Source organism: Dermacentor albipictus, chromosome 1, assembly GCF_038994185.2.
Source record: "Dermacentor albipictus isolate Rhodes 1998 colony chromosome 1, USDA_Dalb.pri_finalv2, whole genome shotgun sequence".
NCBI lineage: Eukaryota > Metazoa > Arthropoda > Arachnida > Ixodida > Ixodidae > Dermacentor > Dermacentor albipictus.
In genome coordinates this window covers 1,166,481-1,181,358 of record NC_091821.1, presented here as the reverse complement: position 1 = coordinate 1,181,358, position 14,878 = coordinate 1,166,481, and the positions used below count along the sequence as shown (strand labels likewise).

The following is a 14,878-nucleotide window of genomic DNA, read 5'->3' as shown; positions in this document are numbered from 1 at the left end:
ACTAGTTTTCGCCAGGAATACAAAAGTATTTTGTTGTGGCAAGAATTTCACTGTCTTGGGATTTTGTCATCATGGGGTTTGACTGTATATGGGTGTGTGAGATTTTGTCTCAGGCGTGGCTTCGACTAAAACACGATGATGATGATGTTTGGTGTTTAATAGCGCAAGGGCCAGGTGCGGCCAAAGAGCGCCACGCTAATGTTAATGAGTTCGCAGTGGACAGATGGGTTCTGTGATCTTTATGTGCCGTGGCTGTAAAGGGGCCTAAAAGAGTTTATCCAAATTCCATAAAATGTAGGAGTAATAAAATTATGGGAATGACTATTGATGTGTACTATGAACATTAGAAGGCATTGAGAAAGAATGATGCAATATATAAAATACAGGAAATGCTAAAATGTCTGGAGCACTTCTGCCTCACCTGAGCCCTTGAAAGCCAAGGACCTAGAGGCATGTGCTATACAAAGAACACTATCGTAGATGTATCCTCCGGAAAGAGGATGCACTACGGAATAATTGGGCTTGTCACGTGTAGCACAACATCTTTCAAGTAAGCGAGGACTTCTTTGGTCTTAAAAAGCGGTTCTACACCAAGAAACATGGCCGGATGCACAGGAACATGATGGCTGTATGCAAAAGGAAAATGTTTCCTCCTGTCTCTTTCGGCTTCCCGGCACTCCAGGAAGACGTGGAGGACAGAAAGCCTGTCGCCGCATCTACCACAGGTTGGAGGCTCGTTACCAGTCAGGAGAAAGTTATGAGCGCCGAACGTGTGTCCTATTCTTAGTCTAGTGAACAGGACGTCTGTTCTTCATGTTTTCGTTGTTGGGTGCCAGAAACCTAACTTAGGCTTAATTACGTGAAGCTTATTACTCGTTTCTGCGTCCCACAAGCGTTGCCAGTGGCTTCACAGTTTGTTTCTGAGGAAAGGCTTTATGTCTGTGGCAGGGACTGCAGCAGAACGAGTACCCTGCGATGCCATTGATTTGGCCATCTCGTCAGCAAGCACATTTCCCTGGATTCCTCTATGGCCAGGAATCCAGCATATTACTACATGTCTGTGTGATGAGTGAATGTTACATAAGTGTGTGTACAGTTCATTGAAGACAGGATTTGTATGCTTTTGTAAAGAAATTAGTGCTTTCACAAGACTTAACGAGTCTGTGAATATCATTACTCTGTCAAGTTTCAGTGTCTTTATATGTTTTACTGCAGACAGTACTGCATAGGCTTCTGCAGTGAAGATACTTGTTAGGGGGTTCAACACGTCAGATTCAGAAAGAGAGTGACCAGCAGCAGCGTAGGATATGCCAGCATGGGATTTGGACGTGTCTGTGTAAAATTCGTAGCAGGAGTACTTCGATTGAAGCTCTCGAAAATGCATAGCAATTTCAAGCTCAGGAGCGTGCTTCGAGACCTCTACAAAGGATGTGTCACATTCTATCACCTGTCACTCCCAGGGCGGTAATAGATTAGCAGGAGCCATTAAGCGATGTTCGAGTATTGGGACATCCATTTCTTCACTAAGTTCTCTTACACGCAGCGACAAAGGAAGTCTCATGGAGGGTCTGTTACGGAAAAGTGTTTCACACGTTAAGTGGTTCACTGTCGTGAAACACGGATGTTCCTTGTTAGAGCGCACTTTAAGAAAGTAGGTGAAGCTGATGTATGTTCTCTGAAAATGTAGTGACCACTCGTCTGACTCTGCATATAGACTTTCGACGGGGCTTGTTTTAAATGCGCCAGTGGCGAGGCGGATACCCAGATGATGAACGGGGTCTAACATTTTTAGCGCGCTCGGGGCGGCAGAGTGGTAAACCACGGCACCATGGTCCAGTCGTGATCGAACTAGGCTCCTGTACAGATTAAATAAACATTTTCTGTCGCTACCCCATGTTGTGTGGGATAGGATTTTAAGTACGTTCATTGTTTTAAGACATTTTGCTTTAAGATATTTTATGTGTGGGACGAATGTAAGCCTGGAGTCAAGTATAACACCTAAGAATTTGTGTTCCTTGTTTACGGGTATTTGTTGCCCATGTATTTCAACAGTGGGATCTGCAGCAGGCCCTTTTTTCCTGGTGAAAAGAACGCAAAAGCTTTAGTTGGGGTTCACTTTGAACCCGTTTTCGTCTGCCCACTTGGAGACTTTGTTCAAGCACTGTTGTACCTGCCTCTCACAGACTATTAGGTTGCAGGATTTGAAACCCACTTGTATGTCGTCTTCGTAGACGGAATAAAAAATAGATGTGGGTTATGTTTTACGAAGCGCGTTCATTTTAACTACAAAGAGTGTGCAGCTCAGTACGCCTCCCTGGGGTACCCCAGTTTCCTGTATGAATGCTCGCGACAGCACATTACCTATTTTCACTCGGAATGTACGGTTTTGCAGGTAGCTTTCTATAATGTTGAACATAGTGTCGCGGATGCCCAGCGTCGATAGGTCACGCAGGATACCGTAGCGCCAAGTTGTATCGTACGCCTTCTCCATGTCGAGAAACACGGATAAGAAGGACTGTTTATGTACGAAGGCATCGCGAATGTTTGCTTCCATGCACACTAGATGGTCGGTTGTAGATCGTCCTACTCTAAAACCACACTGGTACGGATCAAGAGACTTATTTAATTCAAGGAAGTGTAAAAGTCGACGGTTTATCATTTTTTCAAAAAGTTTGCATATACAACTTGTGAAGGCAATCGGGCGATAACTTGTTACTAATGTGGGGTCTTTGCCCTGTTTAAGAATCGGAACAACCAACGCTTCTTTCCATGCGGTAGGGAGGTATCCCGCAGCCCATATTGTGTTAAAAAGTGCTAGCAGAGCAATTTGAGTATCCCTGGAGAGGTCTTTAATCATGTCATACATGATCCTGTCTGGTCCAGGCGCGGAGCTCTGACATGCAGTCAGGGAGGCTCTCAACTTGGCGATGTTAAAAGGCGCGTTGAAGGGTTCGTTCTGTCTGCATTTGCGGTCGATAGCCTTGTGTTTTGCTACTTGTTTGTGTTTTAGAAACGCCTTGGAGTAATGGTTAGAACTGGAAATGTGTTGGAAGTGTTCGTCAAGGGCGTCAGCTTGGTCTTCCAAGCGGTTTGCTTCGCCGTTTACTAGGGGCAACGGATGAATTTCTTGCCCCTTAAGCCTTTTCAGCCCATCCCATACTTTATATTCTTGAGTATATGAATTTATACCAGAGAGAAACCTCTGCCAGCTTGCCCTCTTTGCCAGTCGTCGTGTCCTTCCTGTGATTTAATCTGTTTAAATTCTATAAGATTTTCTGCTGTAGGACAGTCACGTAGTTTGTTCCAAGCTTTGTTTTGTCTTTTCCTCGCCTCTCTACAATCGTCATTCTACCAGGAGACCTGTCTTTTGGATGAAGTGCCTCTTGTTTGAGGAATTAACTTTTAGCTAGCGGCATCAATGATAAAAGCGGTGAAGTATGAAACAGCATGATCTATAGCAAAATTATCTATAAAATCTCGTGATGTGTGGGTGGATTCCCTAAAACGTTCCCAGTCCGCTGAGGCCAGTTTCCAGCGAGGGAAGTGTGGATGCAAGTCCTGTTTGTTTACGGAGTTCAGTGTTACTGGGAAGTGATCACTTCCGAATGGGTTTTTAATTACATGCCACTCTAAATCAGGAAAGATAGAAGCGGATCCGATGGCCAGGTCTATTGATGAGTACGAGTTATGATGTGGATTATAATACGTTGGTTCTTTCTTATTAAAGAGACAGGCACCGGTGGTTAAAGGGAAATTTTCAATAAGTTGACCTCTCGCGTCACATCGCGAGTCTCCCCACATCGTGTTATGTGCGTTAAAATCTCCCATGAGTATGTAAGGCTCGGGGAGCTGGTCAATAAGGTTATAAAAGTCTGTTTTTTCGAGACGCTGGTTTGGCAGTGTATAAATGGAACAAACTGTTACTAATTTATGAAATAGAATGGCCCGAACTGACACTGCCTCGAGGGGCGTGTTAAGGGCGACGGGACGGCAAGCTACCGCCTTGTCGGCTATTATCGCTACACCGCCGGAGGCATTAGCTTCCTCACGGTCTTTGCGGAAGATGGTGTAGTTTCGAAGAAAATTTGTATTGGTAGGTTTCAGGTGTGTCTCTTGAACACACAGCAGCTTCGGATTATGTTTGTGTATTATTTCTCTAATGTCGTCGAGGTTATGTAGAAGTCCTCGTACATTCCACTGCAGTATTTGTGTTTCCATATTGGTAAATGCGTTTGGTCCTGTGTGTTTAAGAAACGGATTAGTTCACGGGCGCTTTGAAGGCGCCGTGACAGGAGTTTTATCTCTTTTGGAGCGGTCGAGAGCGCCTCGCCGCTCCTTAGGCGCTGGTGGCGCCGTTTGACTGGTGGTTGTGTTTATCGCCTCTTGCGAGGTACTGGACATGCGCTCTTCCGAGCGCTTTGTTTGGCGTGAAGGCCTCGGCACGTTGGACGAGGCCTTCGAGGTCACCTGCCCGGAGGTAGATAGCCCCGTATGCTGGATTGGCGTAGCAGCGCTAGCTGCATCCGCCAGGGAGGCGGATGGCGTCACTGCCGCCTCATTGGGTGTGGGTCGGACAGCCACCGGAGACCGTTGTGGCGCTGCCCCCCGACGCGCCACTTCGGCAAATGTGTTTTTGGGCAGGTAAGATACCCGCCTGCGTGCCTCCTTGAAAGTTATGTTTTCCTTTACTTTGATCATGACTATTTCTTTATCCTTCTTCCAGGATCGGCACGACCGCGAGTATGCGGCATGCACCCCTTCACAGTTTACACAATGGAGAGTGTTCTCACAAGTTTCAGAAGTACGTTCGTGGGCACTGCACTTCGCACAGGTTTGACGACCTCGGCAACTCTGTGAACTGTGGCCAAAACATTGGCATTTGAAACATCTGAGTGGATTGGGCACGTAAGACCCGACACGGAGCTTTATGTACCCGGCCTCGATTGATTCGGGCAGGACACTTGAATTGAAGGTGGGAATTAGGTGTTTGGTCGCAATTTCTTTACCATCGCGCCTCATCTTTATTCTTTTCACATTAACAACATTTTGTTCATTGAAGCCCTCTAGGAGCTCTGCCTCTGTCAGCTGAAGCAGGTCATCATCTGAGACAACGCCGCGTGTAGTGTTCATAGTGCGGTGCGGAGTCACTGTCACTTGAAAGTCCCCAAAAGACACTAGATTGGGTAACTTTTCGTATTGTTTCAGATCACGGAGCTCCAAAAGGAGATCTCCACTTGCAATCGTTGATGCCTTGTAACCTGGACCAAGAGCCTCAGTTAAAGACTTCGAAACTAGAAATGGGGAGATTGTGCGTACTTGTTTATCTGACTTTTCCGAATGAATGACGTGAAATCATGGGAAGTTGGGTCTTTGTCGTCCAAAAAACTGGAATACATCTTCGGTGCGCCCTCTTTTCTGAGGGCGATCTGGGAGGGGAGGGAAGGAACTAGCCATAGAATAATGTAATTTTCGGCAATAACGCCAGCCACCCACCATGGAGCCCTACAAGGGGACGTTACAGGAACTGTAAAAACAGGTCCTGCAAACGCCAGCTGTACGTTATCCCTATAACCAAATATGCGATAATCTAGGTTGGTTATTCACACAAGGTTAACCCTTGCTGCCTGGAAAAATTGGAAGTAAACAGAAGTTAGGAGAAGACAGGAAAGATGAAAAAGTAAGAGAAAGACGAAGGCTGGAGGGAGAGAGAGACAGGAAAAGGCAACTACCGATTTCCCCCGGTAGGGTCAGTCCGGGGCTGCCGTCTATGTGAAGCAGAGGCCAAAGGGGTGTGTTGCCTCCGCCGGGGGGGCCTTAAAGGTCCAAACACACAGCATCAGCTCAACCCCCAGGATCCCCCTTTCCCCAGACATGGCTAAGCCGCACACGGCTACACGCGGGAGGCTCCAACCCTCGTGTGCTCGGGTACGTGGTGTCGCAACACACCAAACGCCTGCTGACGCAGACGCCCCTGCGGGTCTAAAACACGATCATGGATGCAATGATGAAAATTTCTTCAAATAAAAAATCTTGCTGAAAGGTTCTCATTCTCCTGTATTACATTTTTCAGTAAATTTTACTCATGTGTAGTGCATACGTGAGGAAAACAAACAGAAGACAAACTGTCGCACAGCAAGCGTAGACTTGGCCATCTGTTCTCCAACTTTAGCAGCACACTGGAACTTTTTACATTTCATATAATTGTACATCCAAGCACAAGTGCTCGTGACTAAATAAAAAGTGTTTTTGAGTAATAAAAATAATACAGCCCTTTGTGTGCTGTTTCAAGTAGAAAACAAACTATTGTGACAGATGACATGCTGCCAGCCAGGTGCACCTGCTTCAAGGTTTCCTGGCTCTCCAAGAATAATGCCAAATTGAAGCCATCACATCCAAACATTGCCATGCATACAACAGCATCATAGTGCCCGCTTTCCCTCAAGGTAATACAATCAGGAACTCTACGTTCACTGGCAACTATGTTTGGTACTGAACATTAAAATATGTTGGAAGCTCGTGTGCAGACTAGTACATATTCAAAGGTGCAGCAACCACACAGTCCTGATAAACGCAACCATTTCTCAGCCACAGAACCTGAGATTTGCTGCATGAGATTTCCATCAATGCAGCTCTGTCAGTGGAGATCCTGCCACACTTCTGCACACGTACACTTATTTTTTTCCTCCTCCAGCAGCAACAGCACCAGAACTGCCATGATGAAGAGGCACAAGGAATATTCAGGGAGTCAACAGTGTTTTGAGTGTCAATTTAATAATGATCATGAAAAAACAATTTTTGTATGCCATAAAATGCCAAGGCCACTGAGCTGTTTTTGTAACAAGCCATGAAGAGTTGTGTTGCAAGTGTCAAATATCATTTAGCACATTTGCTAGCTTTTTGCTATCACAGCACTGACATGCAATGTGATGTGCATGCTGCACATGCCAACTCAGATATGAACTGAATGAATGAATGTTTGATGTTTTATGGTGCAAGGGCCAAGTATGGCCAAAGAGCGCCATGTCCGTGTTTATGAGTTTGCTGTGTAATCATGAGTTCTATGAAGTTGGTGTGACGTGGCTGTAGAGGGGCCTTAAAAATGGTCGCGCTAAAGTGCGTAAAATCTGTATAATAAGATTATGGCGATGACTTATGACATTACATTATGACTATGTACATTAAGATGCATTTAAAAAGGATGATATGATGTCTAAAAATATATCAGGTTATATAACATATGCTAGAGCACTACTGCCTCCTTAGAGACCTTGAAACACAAGGGCCTGGAGGCATGTGCTATTCAAAACAATTATCGCAGCGGCAACCTCTGGAGCGAGGATGCTCTACGCATTTAATGGGCTAATAACGTGTAGAACTACATCCTTTAAAAAGTCGAGGAATGCCTTGGTGTTAAAAAGCGGTTCCTTACCAAGAAACATAGCCGGGTGTAGAAGGATGTAATTACGGTATGCAAGCGGAAAATGTTTCTTTCTTTCAGGTTCGGCTTTCCAAAACTCCAAGAGGACATGGAGGACGGTCAGCCTCTCACCGCATCTACCACAAGTTGGAGGTTCACTTCCAGTAAGTAGAAAATGATGGGTCCCCGATGTGTGTCCTATTCTGAGGCGACAGAATAGGACATCTGTTCGCCGAGATTTTGTTGGGGAGGGCCAAAAACCTAACTGTGGCTTTATAATGTGTAGTTTATTATCTATTTCTGCGTCCCACATGCGTTGCCAGTGGTTTCGCAGTTTTTTCCATATGTAAGGTTTCAGATCTGTGAGAGGTACCAAAGCAGTATTATTACCAACAGGGGGTGCAATTGACATAGCCATCTGGTCTGCCAGAACGTTACCTTCGATTCCCCTGTGGCCAGGTACTTAGCATATGATGACATGCTGGCTAGATAAGCTTTGCACAGGTGAGAATAGACCTCTGTAGGTACAGGATTTTTCTTTTTGTAGGGTGGCATTAAGGCCTTCACCACACTTAGGGAGTCTGTATATATTACGGCTCTTTGGAGTTTTGATTTCCGTATATGCTTTACAGCCGATCATAATGTGTAGGCCTCTGCCATATGAACTGCCATATTTACTATAATGTAAGCACCTCTGTTCTTTTACATGCTCATAATGACCAAAGCATAATAAATTTCTATGCACACATCAGATTGTACATACTACAGAAAACAAGTAACCAATTTACAATTACTTTAATCGGAAATGTAATTGATTACAGTGAGTAATTACTCGCCCCACAAAAGTATTTGAACAATTACCTATACATTACTCTCTTCCCAACCATTATAAACACTGCACAAGTACAGTACAGTAGAACCTCGTTGATACGCTCCCACATTGTATGTTTTCTCGGCGCCAACGTTCGCAATCAAAAACACAAAAAAATGACGCAATAGATTACGGTCAAAAAATGATTTTTCAGCCCCAACATTGAGTACGTCGGCAAATTGCGATTGTATGATACGTGTTCCGGCCGCTAGATCCAACAAGAAAATGGGTGCGGCACGCGTGATCGAGAACAGTATACAGCTGCCCATAGCGGCAGCTTCGGTGCAATACTTGCCCACCCGTCTCGCATGAAAACGACGACGCACGCAGTTTCTTATTCCGGTACCAGCAAATCTCCGTTGCGGTCGTCGCATGCTGCATTCACAGCTATCGCCGCCAAACCTATTGCAATAAGCATCTTTAACTATCTGTTTTACAACACGTAGTGTGTAGTGCCATTGGCAGTGTACTGTTTCAGTACAGGATAATCCAAACGCATCGCCATTCCCTGCTGCAGGCAGCGTGATGTGGGCATCACGTTTGCCTCGGGGGCATCAGGCGGCGCCCACCAGCTCGACTTCGTTTCGGTTTCCCGTCGCGCTTTCAAAACACCATGCAATAGGAAAAGAACAAAACGCATCTTGGGCCGCCGGAGCACCACCAGGTCGACACGCATCAGCGTCTCATGCCGCAACGATCCGCACGACAGACACCACATGCTCTGTCAAAAAGAGTGAATGAGCCTCCCTTGCCAGACAGTTTCTCAGCTGCTCATAAATTTACATTCTTCTGCCGAGATGGTCACACACTAACAGAGTGTTCTTTTTTGTAGAACTGTAATCATAAAAATCAATCACAGTATGTGCCTCAAACAACAGTGCCTTCGTCAACATAGCCATCATCAGCACAATCAATGGTGCCAAAACTGAGGAACGGATCCAGATGTATTACAAAAATGAAAGAGAGAGAGAGAAATCTTTTGTGCTACTTTCATTATGAACAGAAACCAGCTTGCCCAACTAGTTGTATAACTGAGGAGGGCACCACAGTACAGCAGTCAGATACACAAGTAAAATGCATAGCCAATCTTTCTTTTTAACATCCTTCTCTGCATGCCATTATGTTGGCAAGCCTTCCAGCAGTGTGCCACAAATGCACACTTTCAGTGAAATATTTTCGAACTGCTGTAAATACCTTTGAACACAGACACAACCGATCTGCTTCTGGTGGGTCGACAAGCTCATACAAAGCTAAGGTCCAGTTTCTTTGACCATGACCAAACAAGGCCAATTTCTCCTTCATTGTCCACATCGTCGTTGGACATGCTGCTATACACAAGGCTCAACACTGTGGTGCACAACCCACGAACTCCAAGAGAACCAGCTTTGAGTGCCACCAGCAAGTAGAGAGAAAAGGCCGTACCTGGTATACATTGCCACCATCCCCGGCTGAAGACCCAGCAGCGTCATCTGGAGACGGAGAGCTAGAGGACGATGTGTTGCTACAGTCAACCTCGCCAAACTGCAGCCTGCGGCGCTCGTGGGCATGCTGCCGCAAACTGAATGTGCGTTTCTCCACGTGCAGGGGGCTCATTCCTGCGCACAGCCCAGAAATGCACTGTTCATAACATGGTATGTAAACTGACACGCTCTGTTTCGGGCAAGAACACCAGAAGGACACACTGTGGTAAGTGATGGGTATTAACGCCCCAAGCTAAACCTGCACACTGCAGTCGAGGGACTAGCTTTGACCACCAGTGCACGGGAATTTCATGCACTGTCAAAATTAGGCCACAGCAGCCAGGAACCAGACCCACAATCTTATGTACAGCAGCTGTGGCCACAGTGCCTGCAGAAACATCAATTACTGTAGATCCTGAGAACAGTGGAAAGTACATGGATCCTTGCAAGGCCTCAAGGAACCTCACAAGTTTTAGAGCATCTAAAAACAAGAAAGAAAAAATTAACTTTCGATTTGCAGCAAAACTTCATCTGAGCAGCCCAGGAGAGGGAAGATTACATATTTATAGGGGTGTGCAAACATTCAACACTTTCAAATACCAAATCGAGTATTGTCCTATTCGATTCAGTCCTCCAAGTCAGCCACATCAGGCAGTAAGGCCGCATGGTCAACTTCACGTACAGTGCATCTAAGCAGCGTTTCTCCTGTTTCACAGTTTTTTCACACAGATTCTGTGGACTAAATGCAGTGTTCTATGGAGGTTGATGTGGCTCGCTAGATCTCATTGCTGCCATGACTTGCCTCTGGCCAGACACTCAAGCCCATCAAGATAAACCCGACAGCTGTACTCTGCGCTGGATGGTTGGATGACCGCTATCGGCTGTCAACGACGTCATCGTTTTCTACAAGCTTTCGTCGGTGTTTGCTGGGCGTCACTTTCACAGTCGCATTTGGCAGTAGCAGCAGCATGGTCAACTTCACGTACAGCGCATCTAAGCAGCATTTTTTCTGTTTTGCAGGTTGGTGCTTTTAAATTTATTTCACTAACTACTGTTGCTGCTGCCGAGTGCAAGTGTTTCCACCCACTTACTCAAAATGGCTGACGAATCTGACAACTGTCTTGCCTGTCACCAAGAAATTGCTACTTGTGTTTTGTCAATGGTCTGCTCTGTATGTGATTTTAGCTATCACAATGGTAACTGCTCAGGCCTGAAAGCTAGGACTTTCAACACCATGAAAACTAATGGCAGATTATTGCAGTGGGTGCGTCGAGCATGCAAGGCTGGCGGGCACTCCTACGAGCCCATTACTGACAAAGGAGCACCTTCAGGTGAACAGAATTACTTCATTAGTGAAATGAAAGCTACGAATGCAAAGTTATTTGCATTGCTGACTCAGGCAGTGAACGTTGATTTTCTTCTCCAGTTAAATGAGTTAGCAGTTGATTTGAAGGCTTCAGCAGTACATTTGTCTAATCAATATGATGAAGTGAATAAGCACCTGGTCAACCAGTCTCAAGATATCACTGAGATTACGGCACACTTAAGTAGGGTGGAAAATTACACAGCTGAAAACAAAATAGTCGATTTGGAAAACCAGCTGAATGACATTGAACAGTACGGACGGAGACACAACCTTGAATACATGAATTTTTGTACAGTGAGAATGAGGACTTGCTGGACAAGATAAATGAGCTCACGATGCCTTTCGGTGTGTCCCCTTTGACAGAGCAGAAAATAGATGGAACATACCAAATGGTGGCGAAAGGTGATAAGAATACCTGCTGTGCTGATATGGTATGTCTCGCGCAAAACAAAAGAAATCTGGCAAGGCAAAGCTGCTCAGACAAAGTAAATAGACCATTCATTTCTATGATAACCTCACACCAAGAAACAAGCATGGCATGTTCTAAGGCAACAGAAACAGCGTATCGGTTTGCTTGGCAGGAAAAGTTCTCATACACAGATCACCTGGCGAGCGGGCCCTGCATATCGAAAGTGAGGACTAAACAATCAGCGGCTGAGCAGTGCTTCTGGTGGTCGCTCATGAATAGATAGTGCATATGGCCATGTTAACTTGATACGATGGCTAGTGACTTTGTACCTTTCCAAGAAAATTATTGCAGTACGGAGTTCTTTTGCAAACACATAGGAAAACTAATACAACCATAATGACCTCAGTATTTTGTCTTGATGCCAGAAGCCTGAGATATGCAAGTGGAGACATTTTTATTTACCTACGTTCCCTTGGAAGCCCATTTGATGAACTTGCATTCACAGAAACTTGGTTTCATGATGCTCAGGATGCAATTAAATTTTATCGGTATTCTGATGTGTCACTCTTTAGAAACAACCATAGAGGTGGCAGTATTTCTCTATACTTTCGTCACAATATATATTGTATAATCTCTTGGAGTGGCATTCTGTTGTGAATGAAAATTATGAAGTGTTAGCTGTTGAATCATCTAATTTCATATATATCTTAGTGTACCGACCATCTTCGGGTGATGTGAACAATTTTCTATGGTATGTTGAACAAACGTTGCAGTTCCTGGTACATGCAAACAAAAACCTGTTTATACTTGGTGACTTCAACTGAGAGTACAGCCAGCAGGAATTCAACTGATAAAATAGCTAGTTTCTGTAGTAAAAATGTTATAAATATGCCCACAAGAGTTACACCAGAAATTGAAACCCTTGTAGACTTGTGCTTCACGGACTACTTATACACCGATGTCATCTCAGGCATTCATAGAAGACTCAACAGTCACCGCGCGGATACAAAACACAATTCACCTAAAGCAGTAGCCAGCCACTTTAATGAACATGGTCACATATTCGACAAAGCAAGGCTCCATATATTACAAACAAATTTTCGTTCACCTCACGAAAGGAAATATATGGAATCATACCTCATACACAAGTTTAATTGCCTATACCCGACAGGAATTAATTTGGCACGCGGCAACTTAGAATCTTTAAAAGGGGTAACTTAAATCTGAAATTCTCATATCGTCAACCACAGCACAAAACACATTACGCCACCAGCTAACCTTAATTCACGTCACCTATTCCTCCGTCTCTGAATTTTTGTTTTCCTGCCTACTACTAAATTTATTATACTCTTTCATGTTCTTACGTTTATATCAACTGTATGACCCCTTTTTCCCAAGTACACCTGCCCCCGCCTGCTTCAGCTCATGTCACCCTCCTATTTGTTATTCCGGTTTCGGTCCCCACCCCCCCCATTGTTTTTCTGTTTTTTATTATATATATATATTTTTTAAACATCCCCACCAACACATTCTAAAGTCCCAGATGCCAGGATACCTTTTTCAGTGCCTCAGCCACACAGGGTATCGCCACTTCTGTATGCCGCCGTAACGACACCTATGTTGAGGTACTGCAGCTAACATCCCTTAAAGACCATGCCGCTGCCTTCCAGTTACCCCATGCATTGCACCCCAGACTCGTCACCATCTTAACTCCTTCAAAATTACTCAACGCATTGCTGCTACCCTACTAAAGTCATTCTTTCAACTGATGTCTTTTGGAGCCTTTTTTGTTACTGGAGCACTGACCGCCTGACCGGCTCTTTTAAAGTCACAAAAACATGCCGCCAACGACAGCCCTGAATGCTCCCTAATCTCTCGCTTGCCCAACACCCTCCCATGCCCTTCTTTTTCTTTTCGTGTTCTTTTTTTCCCCTCTTGGTGTCTTCTTTCTTTTTCTCTCCTTTTCTTTCTTTTCTTTTCTCCCCGCCTTCCCACTCTCCCGCTCTTGCCCCCGCATCTTGGGAACCATGCTCACAGACGTCAGGCGACAGCACTCAGTCTTTTTGAAGTCTCTCCCTTTACAACCAGCCTCCACCGACAACCACGTGTGACGTTACTGTTCTTACCCTTTAAAACTAACATGACGAGGATGACGAGGCCGCCTTTGACAAAAATAGGTCCTCCTATCGAAACGTTGGCCAGCCTTTCTGAGGCACCTTATCCCTGTTTATAACCTTCATACCACAGTGTGCTATTCCATCTGCCAGCCCCTTTTTGATTTTGGACTCCGAAACAAGATAATAGATGATGGTTCAGTTATGTTTTCATTCTGATCAAAAATATCAAGTTTTTTTTTTTTTCATTCCGTTCTGACACACTGCTTAGGAGTACAGTTATGCCCCTCTAGTGGTGCTGCCAAGGCCTCACTATGTGTCAGGTTATTGTACTGAAATGCCTGCTGACGCAGACGCCCCTGCGGGCCTTACTCATTGACTCGATCTATGGGGTACATAGCGGTGCCGCGAAGGCGTCTGAATTATCGGGCATGTCCAAAAAATCGGGTGTCCGGAAAATCGGTCATTGACTGTAATACTTTCTTTAAGCAGCACCAACACCACCTATACACATGGACCTCTCCTGCTGGTGGTTGGTATAGAAATCATACTGACTAGACACAATCATGTAACAGATAAACAAGCTCAGTAATTAAAGGGACTGACAACCAACTTTTATGGCACCTATTTTTTTTGATGCAATGGCAAGCTTACCAGTCAGAGTGTCTAATCATGAATTGATAATGCGCAAAACGGCGTTGAACATCTTTTATCAGAAATTTTCGATCTGCAGTGAGGATGTAGTCGTTCACTGGAAGCATGCTGAAAACGGTGATAGGTGAGTGCGATAGCAATTATATGCCAGCATTAGTGGAAGGCAACGACAAGTGTGGCCGTAACTGTGAGAAAGTATTATTTTGTTTATTAAGTTGATGTTCCTGCGATTCATGTTTTCCAAAGTGTTGAAGTATTTCTGCGATAACAGCTACATGTTTTCGTGGTTTCCTGTTTAACTGCTTTAGTGTTTAAGCAGTCAAAGCGAAACCAGTTGGATCGAAAACGAAATGATTTTTTTACATGTGGCATGCAGTTCAGGGTGTTGCCATGGCCATGTGTGCGGTTTTGATTTCAGAAGCATTGAATAAAGCACAAAAGCCTAACAATACAGCAACTACTATTTTAGGCAATAATTATGTTGTACTTAAAACAGCCAAGTTATGTACAGTAATCTCACAGACTACATCCGAAGTACCAAGATTTCACTGTCAGGTCTTGCCACTTACGGGCTTTTGAGACTTTCT

General features: G+C 44.7%; 1 protein-coding gene across 2 annotated transcripts in view; it reads right to left on the bottom strand.

The window, feature by feature from the left end:
• Nucleotides 1–14,878, bottom strand: part of LOC139060026 (cysteine/serine-rich nuclear protein 3-like) — a 138,200-nt gene that overhangs the window by 35,674 nt on the left and 87,648 nt on the right. For both annotated transcript variants that reach the window (XM_070538729.1, XM_070538727.1), the window contains exon 3: nucleotides 9,711–9,883. In XM_070538729.1, coding sequence (XP_070394830.1) covers nucleotides 9,711–9,883 — 173 coding nt within the window. The remainder of the gene's footprint in view (nucleotides 1–9,710; nucleotides 9,884–14,878) is intronic.